This window comes from Rhagoletis zephyria, unplaced genomic scaffold (assembly GCF_001687245.7).
Source record: "Rhagoletis zephyria isolate East Lansing unplaced genomic scaffold, Rhagoletis_zephyria_1.1 Rzeph_scaffold_03501, whole genome shotgun sequence".
NCBI classification, from domain to species: Eukaryota; Metazoa; Arthropoda; class Insecta; order Diptera; family Tephritidae; genus Rhagoletis; species Rhagoletis zephyria.
The window spans coordinates 44,286-62,310 of NW_016160584.1; the positions used below are offsets into that span (position 1 = coordinate 44,286).

Genomic DNA, 18,025 nt, shown 5'->3' on the forward strand with positions numbered 1-18,025 from the left:
TAACTCGAGTAAAAATTGAGATATCTTAACGAAACTTGGTACGTGCACTTCTTTCGGGCGTAGGACGGATGGTATTGAAAATGGGCGAAATCGGACAATAACCACGCCTACCTCCCATATAACGGTAATTTTCAGAAATACGAAAACTGCGATATTTTAGTAACTACTGAAGATAATTCACTCAAAATTGATATTTACAATGAGTTTTAGACGAAAAATAAGAATATTAAAAAATTTTGGCAAATGGGCGTAGCCACGCCTACTTATGGTTACATGCGTATATCTTGGTAACCGCTGCACCAATTTCTTCCAAACTTGGCACAGTTCTTGATCCTGCTACAACATATTTAATGGCCGAAAATTTTTAAAATCGGACAATAACCACGCCCACATCCCATATAACGGTAATTTAGAAAAATACGAAATCCTCGATAAATCAGTAAATATTAAAGCTAATTTATTCAAAATTGATGGTTGCAACAATTTTTTACCAAGAAATACGCTTATGATAAAATTTTGGAAAATGGGCGTGGCACCGCCCACTTATGATCACATATATGTATCTCGCTAAACGTTCTAGCAATTTGAACCAAACTCGGTATGATTATTGTGCTTGCCACATAAAAGCAAAGCGTTGAAAATTATTGAAATCGGACTAAATTACGACCGCTTTTAATATAACGGTATATTTCAGTAATGCTTGAAACTTCAATATTTCGAAATTTAAGGACGCTAATTTACTTAAAATTTATACACCCCGGCTTATCGTGTAGCGGTAGTTTTCGGAAAGGTGGAAAACATATATTTAATAATTGCGCCGGGTATTTAATGTTCGGCTCCGCCCGAACTTAGACTTTCTTACTTGTTACGTATGTTTTTTCATTTTACTGCTCTTTTTCTTCTCAATTATTTTTTTCTTTTTATTTCTTTTATTCCTTTAACTTCAGCCTATTCTCTTGAGTGCTATGTAATTTCATGCTTACATCTTTTGCCGATTTTGTTTCACCCACCTCTTTACCATTTTAGCAGTACTCTGAAATCATATTCATAGTGGTTTTAAGCTAAAGATGGGCCCACAATTATATGAACTCTGGGATATTCTGGAGAATTTGTTTTTACTTACCAGCTAAATTTTGTTTTTCTGCTCAGCTGTCACTACTTTTATTTTACCTTCGATTACTGTTGCGCTTGTTAATTATTGCGTTGACCTGTCTTCGTACGTACCTCTAATCTCTCACCTCAACTGCCCACCACTGTTTGACAGTTGAGAGCTACTAACTCTCTTCAATTCGCCAAGCCGAGCGAAGTAAGGAAGAGCGGAGCTGCTGGTGTTCACACTGAATGAAGCGGAGCGGAGCTTTTTGCATGGAATCAACGGTAAAGATATCACAAAACTGACCTTCAGTGAAAAGGGCTAAAATATTTGTTCAATTTGTTTCAATTGCTTCCTCGAAAAATAGATTTTCGTTTCATTATTTTGATTATTTGTTCGCATCTGAGTCATGAAGTTGAACAATCAAAAAAAAAAATTGAACATCAAAAAATGCTTTGCTTTTAGCTCCAAAATGCTTCTAGAAAAGCATTTTAATAACCGATGAGCAGGTGCTACCGTTTGCTGGATGCAGATGATGTGACACTTTTTTTTTGGGAGCAGTAGACTTTTGTATACCATCTATTACCTCATCCAAGAGTACTTGAGCTTGGTGACTAAGTAAACTGCACTGCTAGACGTCCACCTAATCCTAAGAAAAAGTGCATTCGTATTGCACCTTCAGTAGAACCTACTGAGACTTATTTCCTGGCTCTATGATATCATAATAATGCTAGTAACTTTCTGTGTCATACTCATCTGGGGAATCAGTCGAATGTATACTCTAAGGAAATCTTCATCAACCTTAAGGCTTACAATCTATGTACCTTATGGCTTTCCCACCAGAGGTAGCTGCATTTATGTAGACAATCGATTGCTTGCTCCACTGTGCGACGTCAATTTATTTTGAAAGCCAATAGATAATCGGGTATTTGGTTTCATTGTTAGTTCGCTGAAGATAAGTCAGCCATAAAATATCTGAGTTCTTTTTCGGTGTTTCCTGAAAACACTTGACAGGGTTGTAGCAAAATTCCTTCACAGACAGAGAAGGAGGCGCCCTACACGGGACACAATCCATGGAGACATCATCGACGATCCACTGAGTACATCTTGTTTGAAAGATGAGGATAGTACAGAATATTTTCCACATTCACGTGGTCATTTTCGGTGTATTGAGAAAGGGCAAGCTACATTGTCTTTCTATCGAAAACCTGCTAAGATTCATAAAGGAGTCTCGTAAGTTTTCAGATAAGCAACGAATTCCCATCCCACTCATATATGCCTATGTTCCAAATCCTCTCTATTTAGGCCTTGAGTACAAAAGGCCCCTGTGCTTGGAAAAATCGAATGTATCAAGCGCAGTTACTGCTGACGCATTAGGTGGGAATATTATCGAAATATCTAAATCTAGGTTTATACGAGATATCTAAAAGGATCTAGTGCGCACGGATTTTAAATAAAATGAAGAGAAATACGATGAAATTAAATTATTTCAATACTGATTCTAAGCTACGCAGTCTTAGGTATAATCACCTTGTATCGGGACTGACTTCAAACTACTTCCTTCTCCGAACGCGGGGTTTTCTCAATAGTCTATAAGTTATTGTTCATTGTAGAGGGCTTGCAGAAAAGAACAAATTTTAAACCTCTGAATTTTCTTTTTAAATGCTGGTTACCACCAACCATAACCTTTCCTGTGGGGCATTTATCCTTGAATCCAAATCTTTATGAAGACGGAGCGTCGAGGAAAGACCGAAGAAGTCTTTTTAACTGGCACAGCTATGGCCAAAGCTCAATTGTTAGGCTTAAGAGGCTCAACGAACTCAGTAGTTTTTGACACCAAACCAATCCGGGGGTGAGAATCCGATGCTCTGCAGAAGTAGCCGAGTTAAGGAAAACGAAGAATGAATTCATCATTTCCTATAACAATGCTCTTCAGACCCCCGGCAATTAAAGCACTTGGTTTCATATCTCTTTCATCGGCTTGGCAGAGATAATAGGAATTGAAACTATCGCCATTTCAGACGTGGAAGTTAGTGGTTTAACAGACACTATGGTTACGCTTTGATATAACCTCGGTTGGAGGTATATCTTTGCTCTTGGCGCTAATAGAGGGCATTCACGATGGACAAACTTACCTCCGAATTGAAGTATATAAGCTGCATACACGCGTTCCTAAGCAAACTTACCTAAGGCTAGTACACAGCTGTAGACCGCTGCGGTTGCTGCTCACGAAGACTATAGAATTTCGTATTGCTCTCGATATGCTCCCAGAAGTACTTTGATTAGCAGCACCGAGAGCGCTTTAAATGACCGGCTCCTATTGTTACTTACCTGAATTCAGTACCTTCAAACTTTGGGTTCCCTCCAAAACGTATAGTACTCGCTTTCTAAAATTTTAAAAAAGTTTTCTCCAAATGAGTCAAAACTACGCTTGCACTTAAACATTTCGCTTCCTATTAAGTTCGAGGTACCTACTTTTCCCTAAGCTATGCTACAGCAATTTATGCTAATTACCCGCTTGCAGCCAAGTGGGTGCACAAAGTTCATTTGCGCTGAGTAGCCCTTCCCTCGCCAACTAACCAACAACACCACGAAGGTGCGAGTATCATTTGTGCTACATGCAATTTTTCAACATTTTCGTGCACATTTGTACATATGTATTTAAGTGTGTACCAACCCACTTGTCAGTGGGTGCTACTACTTAGTTGGTTATAGCTGTAGATACATACGAGCGGTCGTTGCAGCTAAGCGGTTAGAGGTGCGTACTACCACTCCGCAGGGCCTGGGTTCGCTCCCTGTTCCGGGCAACAAAATTTTTCTAACAGCATTCGCCCCTCAGCAGACTATGAAAAAGCTTCTCATAAAATCCATTTGCCGTTCGGAGGCGTCGTCCCTCCATTTGGGTAACAAAATCAAGACGCACATCACCAATTTAATGGGAAAAGCTCGGCCAAACACTTAGCAAAAGTGTAAGCGCTAAAATGTTGTTATTATTACATACGAGTATATCCAGATTGTACTACCTGCAAATGTTTTTATGCCTACACGCCCTACACAAAACACTTGCAACTTGTCTTAACAGCAATTTGCTGTAATTTTACTGCATTTCCATGGAAAAGTGGCAAGCTTTGCTGTCTGTCTACTGTGTGCGTGTGTGTGTGTGTGTGGCTGTAGTTGAAAGTGGCAGTAGTCAAAAGTAGTTACTTCTCTTTAGTGGCCTGAGTGTTTTCGTAGACAATATTGCAGCTACATACTTATATATACATACATGCATAGTAGCACTTCACCTACATTTTAAGAACGCTTAAGGCTTAACTTTTTCCTTGTTTCTGAGGGAGAGAGNCCACCTCATTCTCCTTGTTTTCGTTTGAGCTTAGCACCTGTGCAATGTTAGAAAATACTCTACATAGATCATATTGACAAAGAAAAATGGTAAGGAAAAATATACAAAAATTTAAAATGTAAGCACATATCCAGAAAATTATATACGTATGTAGTTAGCTATACAAACCTGACGCTAATTCGTCGATTGCCATTTTCCATACAAATTGGTGATCTCTGAGGTGTGGATAGTATTGAAAAAATTATTTTAAAGGCTGAATAAACATACAACACTTGAAGTTACTCAGCTGCGGACGATGGAAGTTCTGAAAAAAAAATAAAATATATTTTTGTGTAATGCTTTTTAATACTTTTAGTTTAAGTTGGAAAGATTGTTTTGATTGTGGAAAAAGACCCGCTGTAAAGCCATACGAACTTACCAATCATTCCCGATGCTAAAAGGCTCACTCGGGTATAAATCACTTTGTTGGCGATATGAACTTTGCCAAAGCGAAAAGCTCTCATTTTCACCAGTGAAATCTCTGCATTGAGTTTCTACTTACAACCACGACAATAGTCCAGTACCTTCACTACTAGGGTCATGAAATTAAAGGCATTAAGTCAGGCTTAGAATATGTACTGTGGCGCGGCACAGAAGATGGAATAGCGCCGAAACCGATTTGTCTCCAAGGCAAATTTAACAAAGGATGGCGGAAAATCGTTCCACAATACATCATACTCCTGCCCTGTCTGAAACACCGAAAATCAAAAAAGAAACCCTTTAAAGTAGCGATTGGCAGAGAGAGCTTTTACTCTGCTCGCGCGTATACAAAATGTATAGAAAGCTTTAAAGAGCTTTGCCCGCGTGCAAGGCAGTGCCCATCAGTGCTTTAAAGGCTGGAAATTAACCTTCCCTGCCAATTCACCTAACCTACAATTAACCTCAATATACCGATGCACCCATACAAGTTGAATTCTATAATGCTGGCCTGTGCCAATCAAAGTTCTACGGAATTTAGAACAACTTTATATTGTCTATAAAAGAGCTTAAAGCTTTCGGTGCTGCCTGTTTGCCAGGGAACGTGCAGTCTTGTTTCTTGCCTATAGGTATTTGCGCGAGATAACGCGCTACTTCCTGAACGACCAACACTTTCGATATTTGATATACTGAGTCGGAGTGGTCGGATTGTCGGAAATATGTTTGTATTACTCACCGTTAAGGCAAAAGTACTCGTTTATAAATGGCGAATTTTCCGTTACAATAATTTCCTTTTTCTATTTAAGCCTTTATAAAAGAATCCAAAAATTTTTAGTTTTCTAAAATTTCTCTCGGTATTTTATTTACGGGATTTTATCCAAATTCTCTCCCATTTTTGCCGTATTTACTGGAGGCGTAGCAAAATTTTTCCGGTATCTTTCGATTTTCGTGTTCTATGCGGAAATTTCAGACTCATAATTTTTGGTAGGTTTTCGGGATTTTATTAATATTTTCATACATATCTTTTCGGTTTTTTTGCTGGGGTTTCAGGTCCAACGGGTTTAGGCTTTTTGGGGGGACTTGGGGTAATTTTAAAATGGATCTTTCAGGAATCTTCTATAACTTTCGTGTTGTTTTTGCAATAGCTTTCAAGTTCAATTATTTTCGTAGTATTTCGAAACTTTGTCGGTATTATCGTATTTCTTTTTAAAATTCGTTGGGTATTTTCGGAGTTATATTGCTTTTTAGGAATTTTCTTCGGAACCTTTCGGGCGAAATTTTCCTAATTTTAACGTTTCATGCGGGACTTTTTCGAAAATTTTCGAGTCCAACGGTTTCCGAGGTTTTCAATATTCTTTTGTTACCTTTGAAATGTTTTAAGGCCAGAATTTTGGTCTGAAAGTGCAGTGACCCAACTGATCCCGTGGTAATTTTATAAGTAAGAGGTGCGACGTGACGTTTGACGCAGAATCGTTTGAGAGTATGCGTGATGGTGAGAGTGACGGACTTTGAACATTATACAAAGCCAGCCATGGTCGCCGTCGAATGAACCATTTACTATTTGGTAACATAGACGAGGATTTAAGCCTTGTACAAAAGTTATCAAGGCACGCATCCAGCAGCCAATATAAGTTTACTGTAACGCTCAGTGCTAAATTACATTACGGTATAATTCGCGCGAGTAAATAGTAGGCCGGACGCTTGTTCAATTACCGTCGTTCAGTCTCCCGGAAACCAGTGGTTCGTATGGAGAAAACTCACACTTCTTTGTCACAGGCTTTGTCAGACCACAAGGGCAAGCTTTCCGCATTATAATTTAGTAGCAAAAATGAGATCGCGATCCCGACTAGTCGCGTCGCGTATGTTCATTTCCCAGGTGACACACTCACGGAAGATTCACTCAGCGGACTTTTGGCGCCCAGTCTCTGTTTGTACGGCCCTTTACAAAAGTCAATTCAAAGATTGATTCTCTTTAGGAGTGTCCCAATTTTAGCCAATACTTCATTTCCTCAGCAGCTTAGCAAATAAACGACTTAATTTGCAAAACTGCTATCATGTTGGCCCGTAACCGGCCACTGTTTGCCGTTTTTCGTTTTTGCACTTATTTGCGCATTCATTGTTTGCGTTAAGTGACTCGTAAAAGTCACCAAACCAAGCATCCTGCATATTTCTCAAACCGCCTGCTGCCTGACGACCTAGGCGCACAAAATACGCGTAAGTAGTCTGAGAAGAAAAGAAAGCAAAAAAATTCACTACTCCGAAACCAATCGCCTCCTTGCGTCACCCTGCGGCACCCCCTTTTCCATCCGCCATACCAGCTAGCTAACTTCACAAACGGCCAACAGCAGCCGTGCCATCAACGCGTTGCATTAATGTGGCGGCAACTCGCACGCGCAGACATCGCCACTGCAGCAGCTTTGCATAGCCACTTTTATTGCTTTCTTGCCGCCGCGGCGCGCCATTGCGTTCGCTGCTGCGCTGCATGCGTGTTTTGCGCGCGCACCGTGAAAATAATGTGGCAGTGATGTATGGGCGCATTCGCTGGCTGACTGCCTGACTACTGGCTCGCATGATTTTCACTCAATGCATTTTACATTTTGCATATTTTCGCACATATGTAATTTTATTGCAGCGCGAAAATGAGAGCAAACATTTTGAAGGGAAAACATGCAGATGCAAAAGCAAAAATAAAAAATAATAAAGTAATGAAGAAAGAAAAAAATGTCTATTAAAAAAAAAAAAATTAAAAAAATTGTCACTGGCGCGTTCTGTCGCCAGCGCTATGATTTTCGCTAAGGCGCTTGCCTCTTGATACTACAAGTAATTTTTATTGTACAAGTAATTTTTTGGGATTTGCTTTTAGCTTTTAAATTTAATACTTTTCTGCTTTGGCGCTGCACTGTTCGCTGCGCATTCGGTAACCTTGCATTCCTTGATTGTTGCATTTTTATTGCAGCTATGCAAAATAGCATTAAAACTGAATTGAGCTATGTGGAGCATATTTTTTGCCAATAATCTGAACTGATTCTGCTATTTTATCTCCATTTCGTATCTTTCTCGAACTTTGGCGAAAGGCGCTTTGATGTTTTGTGTGGCGTTAAGCTTTTTGAAGTCGGAGATAAGTAGTAGGTAGGTAATTAAAATTTGAATCTTTGCTCAGAGATTTTCATTATCCATGAGAGGTGTTTTAAAAAACCTAATTATAGAGTAAAAATACTATTACTTGATGTATTCGCCTTAAAATTTAATTGAATGACATATGCACATTAGGGCGGGTAAATTTTTTTTATTTTATTTTTTGACTTTGCGCGTATAACATAGGGGGATTTTGCGTGTAATTCTAAGCAAATTTGCCAAAGAAACTCTGGGTCTAAAATCAATTTGGAGTTTGCCAAATTACGAAAGTAGGTTTCGAAGAAAATTTGAAAATGTGCACTGTTGCGCTCTCTGGTGGAAGTTTTAAGTGAAAGATAAGTGCAGAAATGGATTCATATCAAAAAATCTTCTATGGAATGCTTTTATGCAAAATTTAAGCACTTCTTTGCGACACTACAGATAAAAAACCTATTTTCGGCAAATTCCAAATTGTTTCAAGACCCATAGTTTCTTCGGAAAATTTGCTTAGAATCCTACTGCGCTATACACGCATAGTCAAAAAAATCTGTCATACGAATTGACCCGCCCTAAAGTACATATATAACTTTTCCAGCTTCAAACTGCGCCCTTTTTTCTATGCACGATCTGTAGTCCCAGATTTGTGTGCTTTTTTTTGTTTTTGCGGAGTCTGATTCCGACCTTACTTTTTCTTCTTGACGTATTTTGATTTAAGTATACCTCCGCTAAGTTTACCTTCAATCAAAATGTCTTAAAAATTCCTTGATATTTGTCTTTAGATTTTATTTAGCTTTCATAACAATTCTTCTTGCTCTCACAAATTTCCGGGCGATATATACTACAAAATATTATCAATCTTTCATGGGCAGTAAAATGTTGCCCAAACAAAGATTGAAACACTTCTACGGTAGAGCAACTAGTCGTACCCCGAAGCTTGAGTTCTGTATGTATCAAGTACCTTATAGTATTTATAGAGACGCTAAAGTTATGTAGCTACGTAACTACCTTAGATTGACAAGCTTCTTCACTACAATGAATGTCTACAACTCCTCCGCTAATCGGCTTAGAACATAGACCATAGTCACTCATCTCAAGGTTTTTAAAGTAACGTTTGTGACCGCTTGCCATTCCTCTAGCGGGCGCCTTGCCTAAACTGGTTTGCCTTCAAATCAAATTTGACAAAATTGCTTACCACCACTCCTCCGACCAGATCCGCATATCAAAATGTTCCATAACTTTTGGGCATAGTTCCGGCTGCATATCATTTATAAACCATATGATTTTGTTTTTCAGCACTGGAATTGTTTAACTGAAAATTGCTCCATGACTAAGTTTGCCAAACCTTTAGTACTACCTGCATTACCTTTGAATCACCGTACATTTCGAAAGAACCAAAAAACACAAGTAGTCAGTTCTTAAGTCCGTTGTTCGTTGTGCCTTGGGCGCAGGTAAAAAAAACCTTGCTCACCACCTAAAATTCGAGTGTTCGCACTGATGTGTGGGCTGAAACAAACTACTGGCAGTGAGAACTCTGCCAAATTTTCCACCACTTAGTTCTACCTATGGTCGTAGGCAGTCATTTTATATTGTCCAAGTATCTTGCCAGCGACAAAGGCACGAATACCAGGGCACGACACTCTGGTGTGGAAGCTGCTCTCGCGGAAGTGCCTATCCTACTACTTATTTGGCATTACAACCTTTCGTCGGTCAGGGCTGAAAAGAGAAAACTGCGCCATTGGTTTCACTCTTCTGGAAAGTTACGCCAGTTACTCAAACCAAGTGGTGATCGGTCCTACAGTACTTCGTCCATTCATTGCAATTGTGGGCGTTCTTAATTCATAGGATAGTCAACTCTATCGACATCCACTTCGAAAGCGCCCAACTCTACAAGAACAAAGTTGAAAGAATGACTTTGAGAAGTGTATTGTTGGCCAATAACACAAGTGGCTTGCACTTTAACGCTCTACGATCTTCGTCAAGATGAAAAAAATGGCAACACTGAATCCTCCTGGCGATAATATAGCGCATACATCTGTTTAGCTGTTATCTATGTCGAGGAAGCTGAGCTCCTGACACCAGTTGCACCGTGGTTCAGCTAAGGTTGCAGCTCCTGCCTAGAAAATTCTCTCTAGTCATGGCTATTGGGCTTCAGCTTCTGATGTGATTTTGAGTGTTCATCTTAGCGTACGCGAAGGCTAGAGTCGCCTCAATCATTACAGCGTGTATAGTGCGTGTAAAATCTAGAACAGTAGTGTACGTAACGAATCACCAGCATACTCAGCTAATTTTTTCAATTCCTTAGTTTTCGATATAAAAATTATGATCCTGCCTGTGCCACAAGACCTATCCAAAGCCGAGAGCGAAGGTTTCTGTGTTAGAGTTTAAGTAACCGAAATAATTTTCTTTTTGACTTAGCACTTTACCCTTCTAAGTATATTTTATAAAACGAAATTTTGATTACACTTTATGTTGTTGGGTAGTTTAACTACTGAAGATCCCATAAATTAAAGTATTGTCTGACATTCCCCTCCTGGAACCCCTTAGAAGTTGGCCTGTTTTTTAATTTGGTAAACGTCTAGGCCGAGCTTACCGATCGACTACTTGCCGTGTATTTCAGCGATTACTTTTACAAGGCAATATTCTAGGCGGTATTCACCATCAGCTCTCTCTGCACTACCAGGAGTTACTAAAGTAGCTACTTGCCTGATTTATGGACGCACGCTTTCGTAGTTTTTCGCAATTCTGCTTGCAACTGGTTCGACTCTACACTACCACGGGTTAATAGAGTAGCTACTTACCTAGGAGTCGATGAAGTAGCGGTCCAAATGTAGCGATTAAGTCTAGCAGTACTGGAGGGTAGGCCGTTGTAGAGCTTATCATTATTTGGCATTGCTCCCTCGGTAAAGCTCTGTCGACCTTTCGCAGAATCTTTACCACGAATGCTTCAAGCGTGGACAGGCATAAAAACAAACTTGTACCGTACGATTTTTGTAACACAAGAGAGGACTTGACTTACCAGTTGGCTACTCCAAAAGAAGTTGCACCTTTTTTTGCAAGAATAATAGGAATAATTTTACATTGAACACCAAGGTTGAAGTTATTGTCGGAGTTATTACCGATTTTTGTGGTTGGAATTATTTTATCCCACATCAGATTACAAACGTCACATGATGACGTTTAAAGGCTCGTTTTGTATCAAGCGTTCCGAAAAGGTCCTTTACTTTGCTGCCTCCATCAGTTGGTGTTGCTTAGCTATATTTTGCATAGCTGCATTGGTGTCCAGCGGATGCGTAATTCAGAGATTGCAGCATTTAGCAAAACCTCTTCTTGTTTGAAAGTGGTTTCATTGGTGGATATTTTTCTCGGGGAACTATTCCAGACTTTAGCTTATAGTGACAATCTGATCGAGGCTGGATTTACCGGGTCTAAAGCCACACTGATAAGATCTAATTAGTTGCCTGCGGTGGATTGTCAAAATAGTTTCCAGCCCAGGTCGGTAAAGTAGCAATGCTGTTGCTGTGTTAGGTGCTCAAAAATGTGATTGTAGAGCCTAAAATCATTCCCGATAGCTGATAATTCTGGAACTTCGCGTTGAGAATAGCAGCTCTGCCCTGTTAATGTTACTTATTCCGGGATTACTGGAATTCTCAACTCCATTTTAACAGGGATATAGAATTCAAGAGTCTCGGAGTGTAGATAGCTGTACCCGTTTGACACCATGTAAAAGAACTTATTACCTCTGTGGTTTTTCTAGTCGCTCCTCCTAGTAGCCGTTTATTGAAAGTTTTTATTTAAGGTTTCTGAGGAAACGAATATAAGCGAATGTACTTATATAAGTACATATGTATGCCATCAAAACCAAAACTAGTATTTTTCACCATTTCCACTCCAACAAAATATAGCAACCAGAAATTTTACTGCGCCCTTTAATCACTTTCAACTCGAATACTTCGCTGCCTCTTTCAACTCCTCCGCTACGTTCGTCCAACTACACTGGCTAATTTTGTCATTGACTTCATATCTGGCTACTTTAGCGGCAGAGCGCCAGCGTCATGTGTGAACAATTTTCATGCTTTAGCATTCATTGCCTCAGCGTAGAAAAATGAATCAAAATAAAAACTTAATTTGGTTATATGTATGTTGGAAATTATGTAGTGGTGATTTTTTTTTTCCTGAAAAAATTCACACTTGCTTGCTTGCGGGAAAATTCATGCGCTCGTTTGCTTGCCATGTCGCCATTACTTGTTGCACAACGCTACTTAAATGTGCTAAAGGTGGCAACAGCTAAAGTATCTACAAATGTACTCGTACCGCCGCCGAGACGACGTACATATATATCAAACCAAAGTATTTTCGTACTTTTGCCAAAAAGACAACTTGGTGGGATAAAGAAGAAAATGCGCCCTGAACTTGAGTGNTAAGTACGTGACGCGCATGGAGGCCATTTTTTGATATTTATGAGCGCTGGGGTATTGAACTTGAAAATGTAGTGGCTTTTATATAGTATAGAAAATATCACTGAGGGTTAACGAAGAAAATTGCTTTGTAAAGGCTTATGAGTGAATTAAAAATAACAAAAAGAAATATTCAAAAAAGTATGAATTTTAATTTAGTGATATGAGTAAAGAGAAAAAGAAGCAAAAAAATAATCTTTTTAGTTTATTTTTGCGGCACAGCCGCGCGTTGAAAATAGTTTTCGCTGCTTGCCTAATTTCCTTAAATTTTTCAGCAAGTGCTTCAGTCGCTCAACAAATTATATTTAATAGATAATTCTCTAATTTTTGGTTATTTTTGTGCTTATGTCATGTTGTTAAGCACCCACATACAAATTCTGTCAACATATTTTTCATGCGTTATTATTTATGTACCGACTTTAGTAGCTTATTCGCTATAACATATGTTTTTGTTGTTCTTCCCTCATGATTTAGTAATTTCCGAGTGCTCTACATCGACCGGTTATGGGCTGAAGCTCTTTTTTAGGCAAATCGAAATTATGCTTAGTCAGAAAAAGTTTTGGTAAAACTAACCAAAATGGTATAAACTGCAAAGGCAGCCACAATATAAAAAGTGGAATATGTATATGTATTTATTGGGATTATGCGAGCTTAGTCATCAAAAATTATTTGACAAAAAGTAAATTGAATTCATATATTTATAAATGCTTGAAAGTAAAAACTGAGCTTACAATTGTGGTAATTGGGAGAGATACATTTTTCGTAATCAAAAGTGGGCGACCTAAATTCCGGACATTTATTTTTATTATTTTTAGTAAAAACTGGATATAAATTTTTGGTAATTGAAAGATTGGAAAATTTTTTTCAGCAATCTAAAAATTGGACATACAGTTTGGCAATAAAAAAACTGCACATAAATGTTTGGTACTTCGCAGTGAGATACATTTTTGGTAAACTGTAAAGTGGACATCAAATTTCGGTAATTCAAAATTTATATTTTTTTTAGCAATCTATTCGCGTTATTTGAAAATCAAAATTTTAACATTTTTGTTTTAATTTGAGAGTTGGACATACATTTTTGGTAATCTAATACCTTCATATAAATATTTGGCTATTTAAAATTTGGATCTACATATATATTTTTTGTTAGCTTAAAACATAGATATGTATATTCAAAAATTGAACATAGATTTTTGGCGAACTAAAATTGTTAGCAATCAAAAATTGGCCACGAGTTTGCGGATGCTCAAAACCTGCAAGAATTTTTTTTTACATAAATTTTTGATACGAATTTTTGGCTATTGAAAAATTTGATATAAGTAGTTTTCTGTTAACTCAAAAAAAAAAAACATTTTGAAACTTGCTATAATAGTTTTGGAAGTTTCAAAAAAATTAAATTTTCGTAACTAAAAAATTAGTAACTCGTATAATTTTGTTAGTTAAAAATTTTTGGTAATTACACAACTTNAAAAAAAAAAAAAACATTTTGAAACTTGCTATAATAGTTTTGGAAGTTTCAAAAAAATAAAATTTTCGTAACTAAAAAATTAGTAACTCGTATAATTTTGTTAGTTAAAAATTTTTGGTAATTACACAACTTATTGTAATATTTTAAAAATTTTAAAACTGGACACAATGGTTTGGTCGCCAATCAAAGTAAGCGACTTAAGTATTTGAGGCCTCGCTTTTTTGCTTGCTTGTGAGGGATAGCGGAGGGGTGCTCTGCGGGTTAGATATAATTGTATAAGTTTGACAATAAAAAAATATATCCAGGTATTTACAGAGGTTACTCACTAATCGTCCCAGATAAATTGTGGGGACTTTCTATACTCGTTGTCCGAACCTAACCTGATCTAACACCTGATTTCTAGGTTCGAAGATTCCGATACATATTCCAGTTCAAAAAAACGGTTGCGTCAGCAAGAGGTCCTTTACTGTACTTATAAGCTNACCTGATTTCTAGGTTCGAAGATTCCGATACATATTCCAGTTCAAAAAAACGGTTGCGTCAGCAAGAGGTCCTTCACTGTACCTATAAGCCCTTTTTTCGAATCGATGTGTCTCTTCCCGGCGCTGGCGGAGGGTACTCACGATGGACAACTATCTATTCCTTGAAAAGATCTTCCTAATATAAACAAATCTATCACCTGATACCTGTATTCAAGTTCAAACTACTGTTACTGAGAGCGATGTATTTATCCTTATTTTTCGATTCGATACGACTGACATCNATTCCTTGAAAAGATCTTCCTAATATAAACAAATCTATCACCTGATACCTGTATTCAAGTTCAAACTACTGTTACTGAGAGCGATGTATTTATCCTTATTTTTAGATTCGATACGACTGGCATTTACCGTAATGTATTCGATTGGGTTTTCCTTACTAATTTCTGAAAGCAGCCATGCCACCTCATAAATCTTTTAAGGTCGAAAGGGTGCCAAAGGCTAACCGTTTTCGGTCCTACCTAGACGCAGCAGCCAAGGCTCACCGTTTTAGTGTTTCGATTCGATATCAAATACCTATCGCACACTTGCTGCAAAGCGCTGTACCCCAAAAAATCAAAAAACTCGATAAAAGCGGCGTTAAAGTTTTGAATTTACATATCGACAGCAGAGCGGAATATCGATCTATCTCGGCAGCCACTTCGAAAATGCCCTAAGATTCTTAGAAAGCTTTTCAAGAACGCTATATTTCAGAAGTCGGTTCAAAAGCGCCCTATCTGAGCTGCCCATTAAAAAAAAATTTCAATATACTATATTTTCAGGTAAGATAGGTCGTTCTTCAGCCAAATTTTGAAATACGGCATTCTTGAAAAGTTTTCCGTGACAGCGCATTTTCGAACTGGTTGCCAAAATAGGCCGATCTTCAACTCAGCCGTCGACATAGTCACAAAATGAATACAACCAATTTTTACACTCTTGCAGCAAATGTGCGATATATCTTTCTCTTCCATCCTGTATTTACTATTCTTAAGTACAATTTTGACGCCGAAGAAGCGGGTTTTGAAGGAATGGTCTTTACCACCTCGGCAATGGACTTCAATAAGAGAAATGTTGAATAATAAGTACATACATTTGGTTAAGTTCAAGAAGTCGCTTAAGTCTTGACCAGCAAGATTTCGAAGAGTTCCTAAAATAATGTAAAGACACTTCAGTAATGGAGTTATCGAATTTTCCTTACTGAGTTCCTGAAGTAGTTTGGAATCATTCCAGTTGTAGTTATCAGATACTCTTCCTACAGAGTTCCTGAAGCCGTTTGGAATGAATTCAGTTATAGTTCTTAAATAGTCTTGAGAAATTGTCGAAAGTTCTCAAAATAATATCTCGTAACAGTTCTCGAATCTTACCTCAGCATAAATCGTTTTTGAGTTGATATTAAAATGAGCTTTAAAAGTTGAATTGGCTAAGTAAGTTTGTTCTGGCGCCTATTGCCTGGATGTTTCACTGAACGAAATACATACATGCATGTTCCTCTCACTTTGTCTTTAATGTTGGTAAGGACAACGTGGTCTTAAATGTGGGAAATCGTATCGTATTTCTTTGGGGGTGATGATATCAGATTTTGGTCTACGAGAGAACATTAACCGGCTGGACATAGTCTGCAATTTCCACTAAGGAATCTAAACCTCCAAGCTCGACAGTTTTTAAGGCATTCGCACGGGACGTCTTCAAAAGAAATGGTCTCATCAGAACTTTGTTGAATATTTTATTTTATGGGTAGTTGTTTTCAAGGTTAACGCATACAAAAGCCATTGTATTCCTGAGAAGTAACAGCTTCATAAAATTGCAATTGTCATCCTACCGCGCCAATTTTGGGTACAGATTCCAACTTTTTTCAAACTAGGCATGTAACTAAATAAATTTTTTTCTACTTTACAGCAAATTGTTACCAAAAAAATATTAACGCAAATGTGAAATTAGTCATAAGAGTGCTATTTATGGTATGCTGCTATCGGAAAATATAACGGTACTACTAATGAAATCATTTCACGAAGGCGCTGACACAAAACGCGTAGCAAAAAAAGTATTAAAAATTGAATTTATTTTAAAAGCACGAAAAAACAAACACGTTCAACGTAACCAAAAACAAATATAACTAGAGATTACGCTAAATGAAACCAATTACTAATATAAAAAACATGCGCACTAATTAATAAACACAGAGGAAACTAATGCTAAATAATTGAAAAAAAGGAATTTAGTCAACTTACCAAGCAACAACCAAACAAAATACCAAAATGAATTGCGTTGCAATATCGCCACCGGAAGACAAACACCAACCAACAATGCAAATTTTGCACAACGAACTGGTGTTGCCACCGCCTCCGCCACCGTTGCTGCACGCTACACCGGATGTCGCCGGTGGCAGCGGTAGCGGCAGCCACGGCAACAATAGCGGCAGCACTTCGAAAACGCAATCACTGCAGCGCACCACACACCTGTATTGTCGTTCGTTGGAGAAGGAGCGCGGCGATCGGCGCACCTCGTCGCGCGGTTTGGCTTCGTGTTTGCGCGGCGAACGCGATGAATTGGTCAGCGACTATCGTGATATGCGTACGCCGCGTGCGCAGCAAATCGATTTACTGCCAAGCGTAGTGCTGGGACAGGGCGGAAGTGGTGCTGGTGGCGCTGCCAGTGGTGGCGGTGGTGGCAACAATGTTGCTGTGGAGATGGGCAATGCAATCGATGCGAGTGGCAGGAGTAAGTTACTTACCATATATATAAATATTTTAAAAATGTCCAAGTTGACAGCTGTCAAATTTATTAATAACAGTTATAAAGATAGAATTATTTAAAAAATAAACCAAAAAAGTGGGTAACTGACCGGGGGAACAATCCCAAAGCAGTTATTATTAAGGGTTTCGTCGAAAAATAACCGAAATGTGCGGATATTTAATTTAAACTTTCACTGGAGTTTCCTTAAGGCGAGAAGCTTACTACTTTCCAGAAATGTCTGCGATTACTAGTAAAATTTTTAGACTTATATTCCTGTTAAGGTCTGAGAAGCTCTTCCTGGATAACTCTTAAGCCTATAGTTCCAAAGACTGCCTCTAGATGGCCCCTTTTCATTCAGTTTTGAGGTAAAATTTTCAGGTTTAACCTCAGCTTTATTTTTGAGTTTTTATTGACTTTTGAGTAATTAGCGAAATAATGAAAACTTCGGAAAGTCTATTTCCTTTTAGACCATTCAATAAATAAAGACTATAGGCACTCAGTTGAAGTTGAATACTTAAATTTTGTCCCTACAAAAACAGTTCTCAAATTTACTAAGTCTCAGTAGTCGTTTGAAAACACTCAATTTGAATTTTTTATAGTTTCTGGAGTTAGAATTCTTACTCGTGCTATCTTTAAACAAAGCTCCACTTATGTAGCTACGAAAGTTGTTCATAGATCCTGCTGTAATAGTTTTCAAGTTCTCACTCTTGACATTGTATAACCACTTGAAAGCACTTGCGTTATAGTTCATAGACGCTCTTGACTAAGTTCTAGCAGTTATTTAGACACTTTTTGGCAGAAGCTGTACAATTCTAACTACAGAATTCCTGAAATTGTCGAAAAAAA

General features: G+C 38.1%; 1 protein-coding gene across 1 annotated transcript in view; it reads left to right on the forward strand.

Annotated features, from left to right (window-relative positions):
- The window catches only part of LOC108369118 (uncharacterized), a gene marked incomplete at its 3' end in the record, with an annotated part of 51,901 nt that extends 34,737 nt beyond the window's left edge, over positions 1-17,164 (forward strand). The window contains exon 2 of the mRNA XM_017624117.1: positions 16,516-17,164. Within this exon, the coding sequence (XP_017479606.1) occupies positions 16,702-17,164 (463 nt within the window). The remainder of the gene's footprint in view (positions 1-16,515) is intronic.
- Between the last annotated feature and the right edge of the window lie 861 nt (positions 17,165-18,025).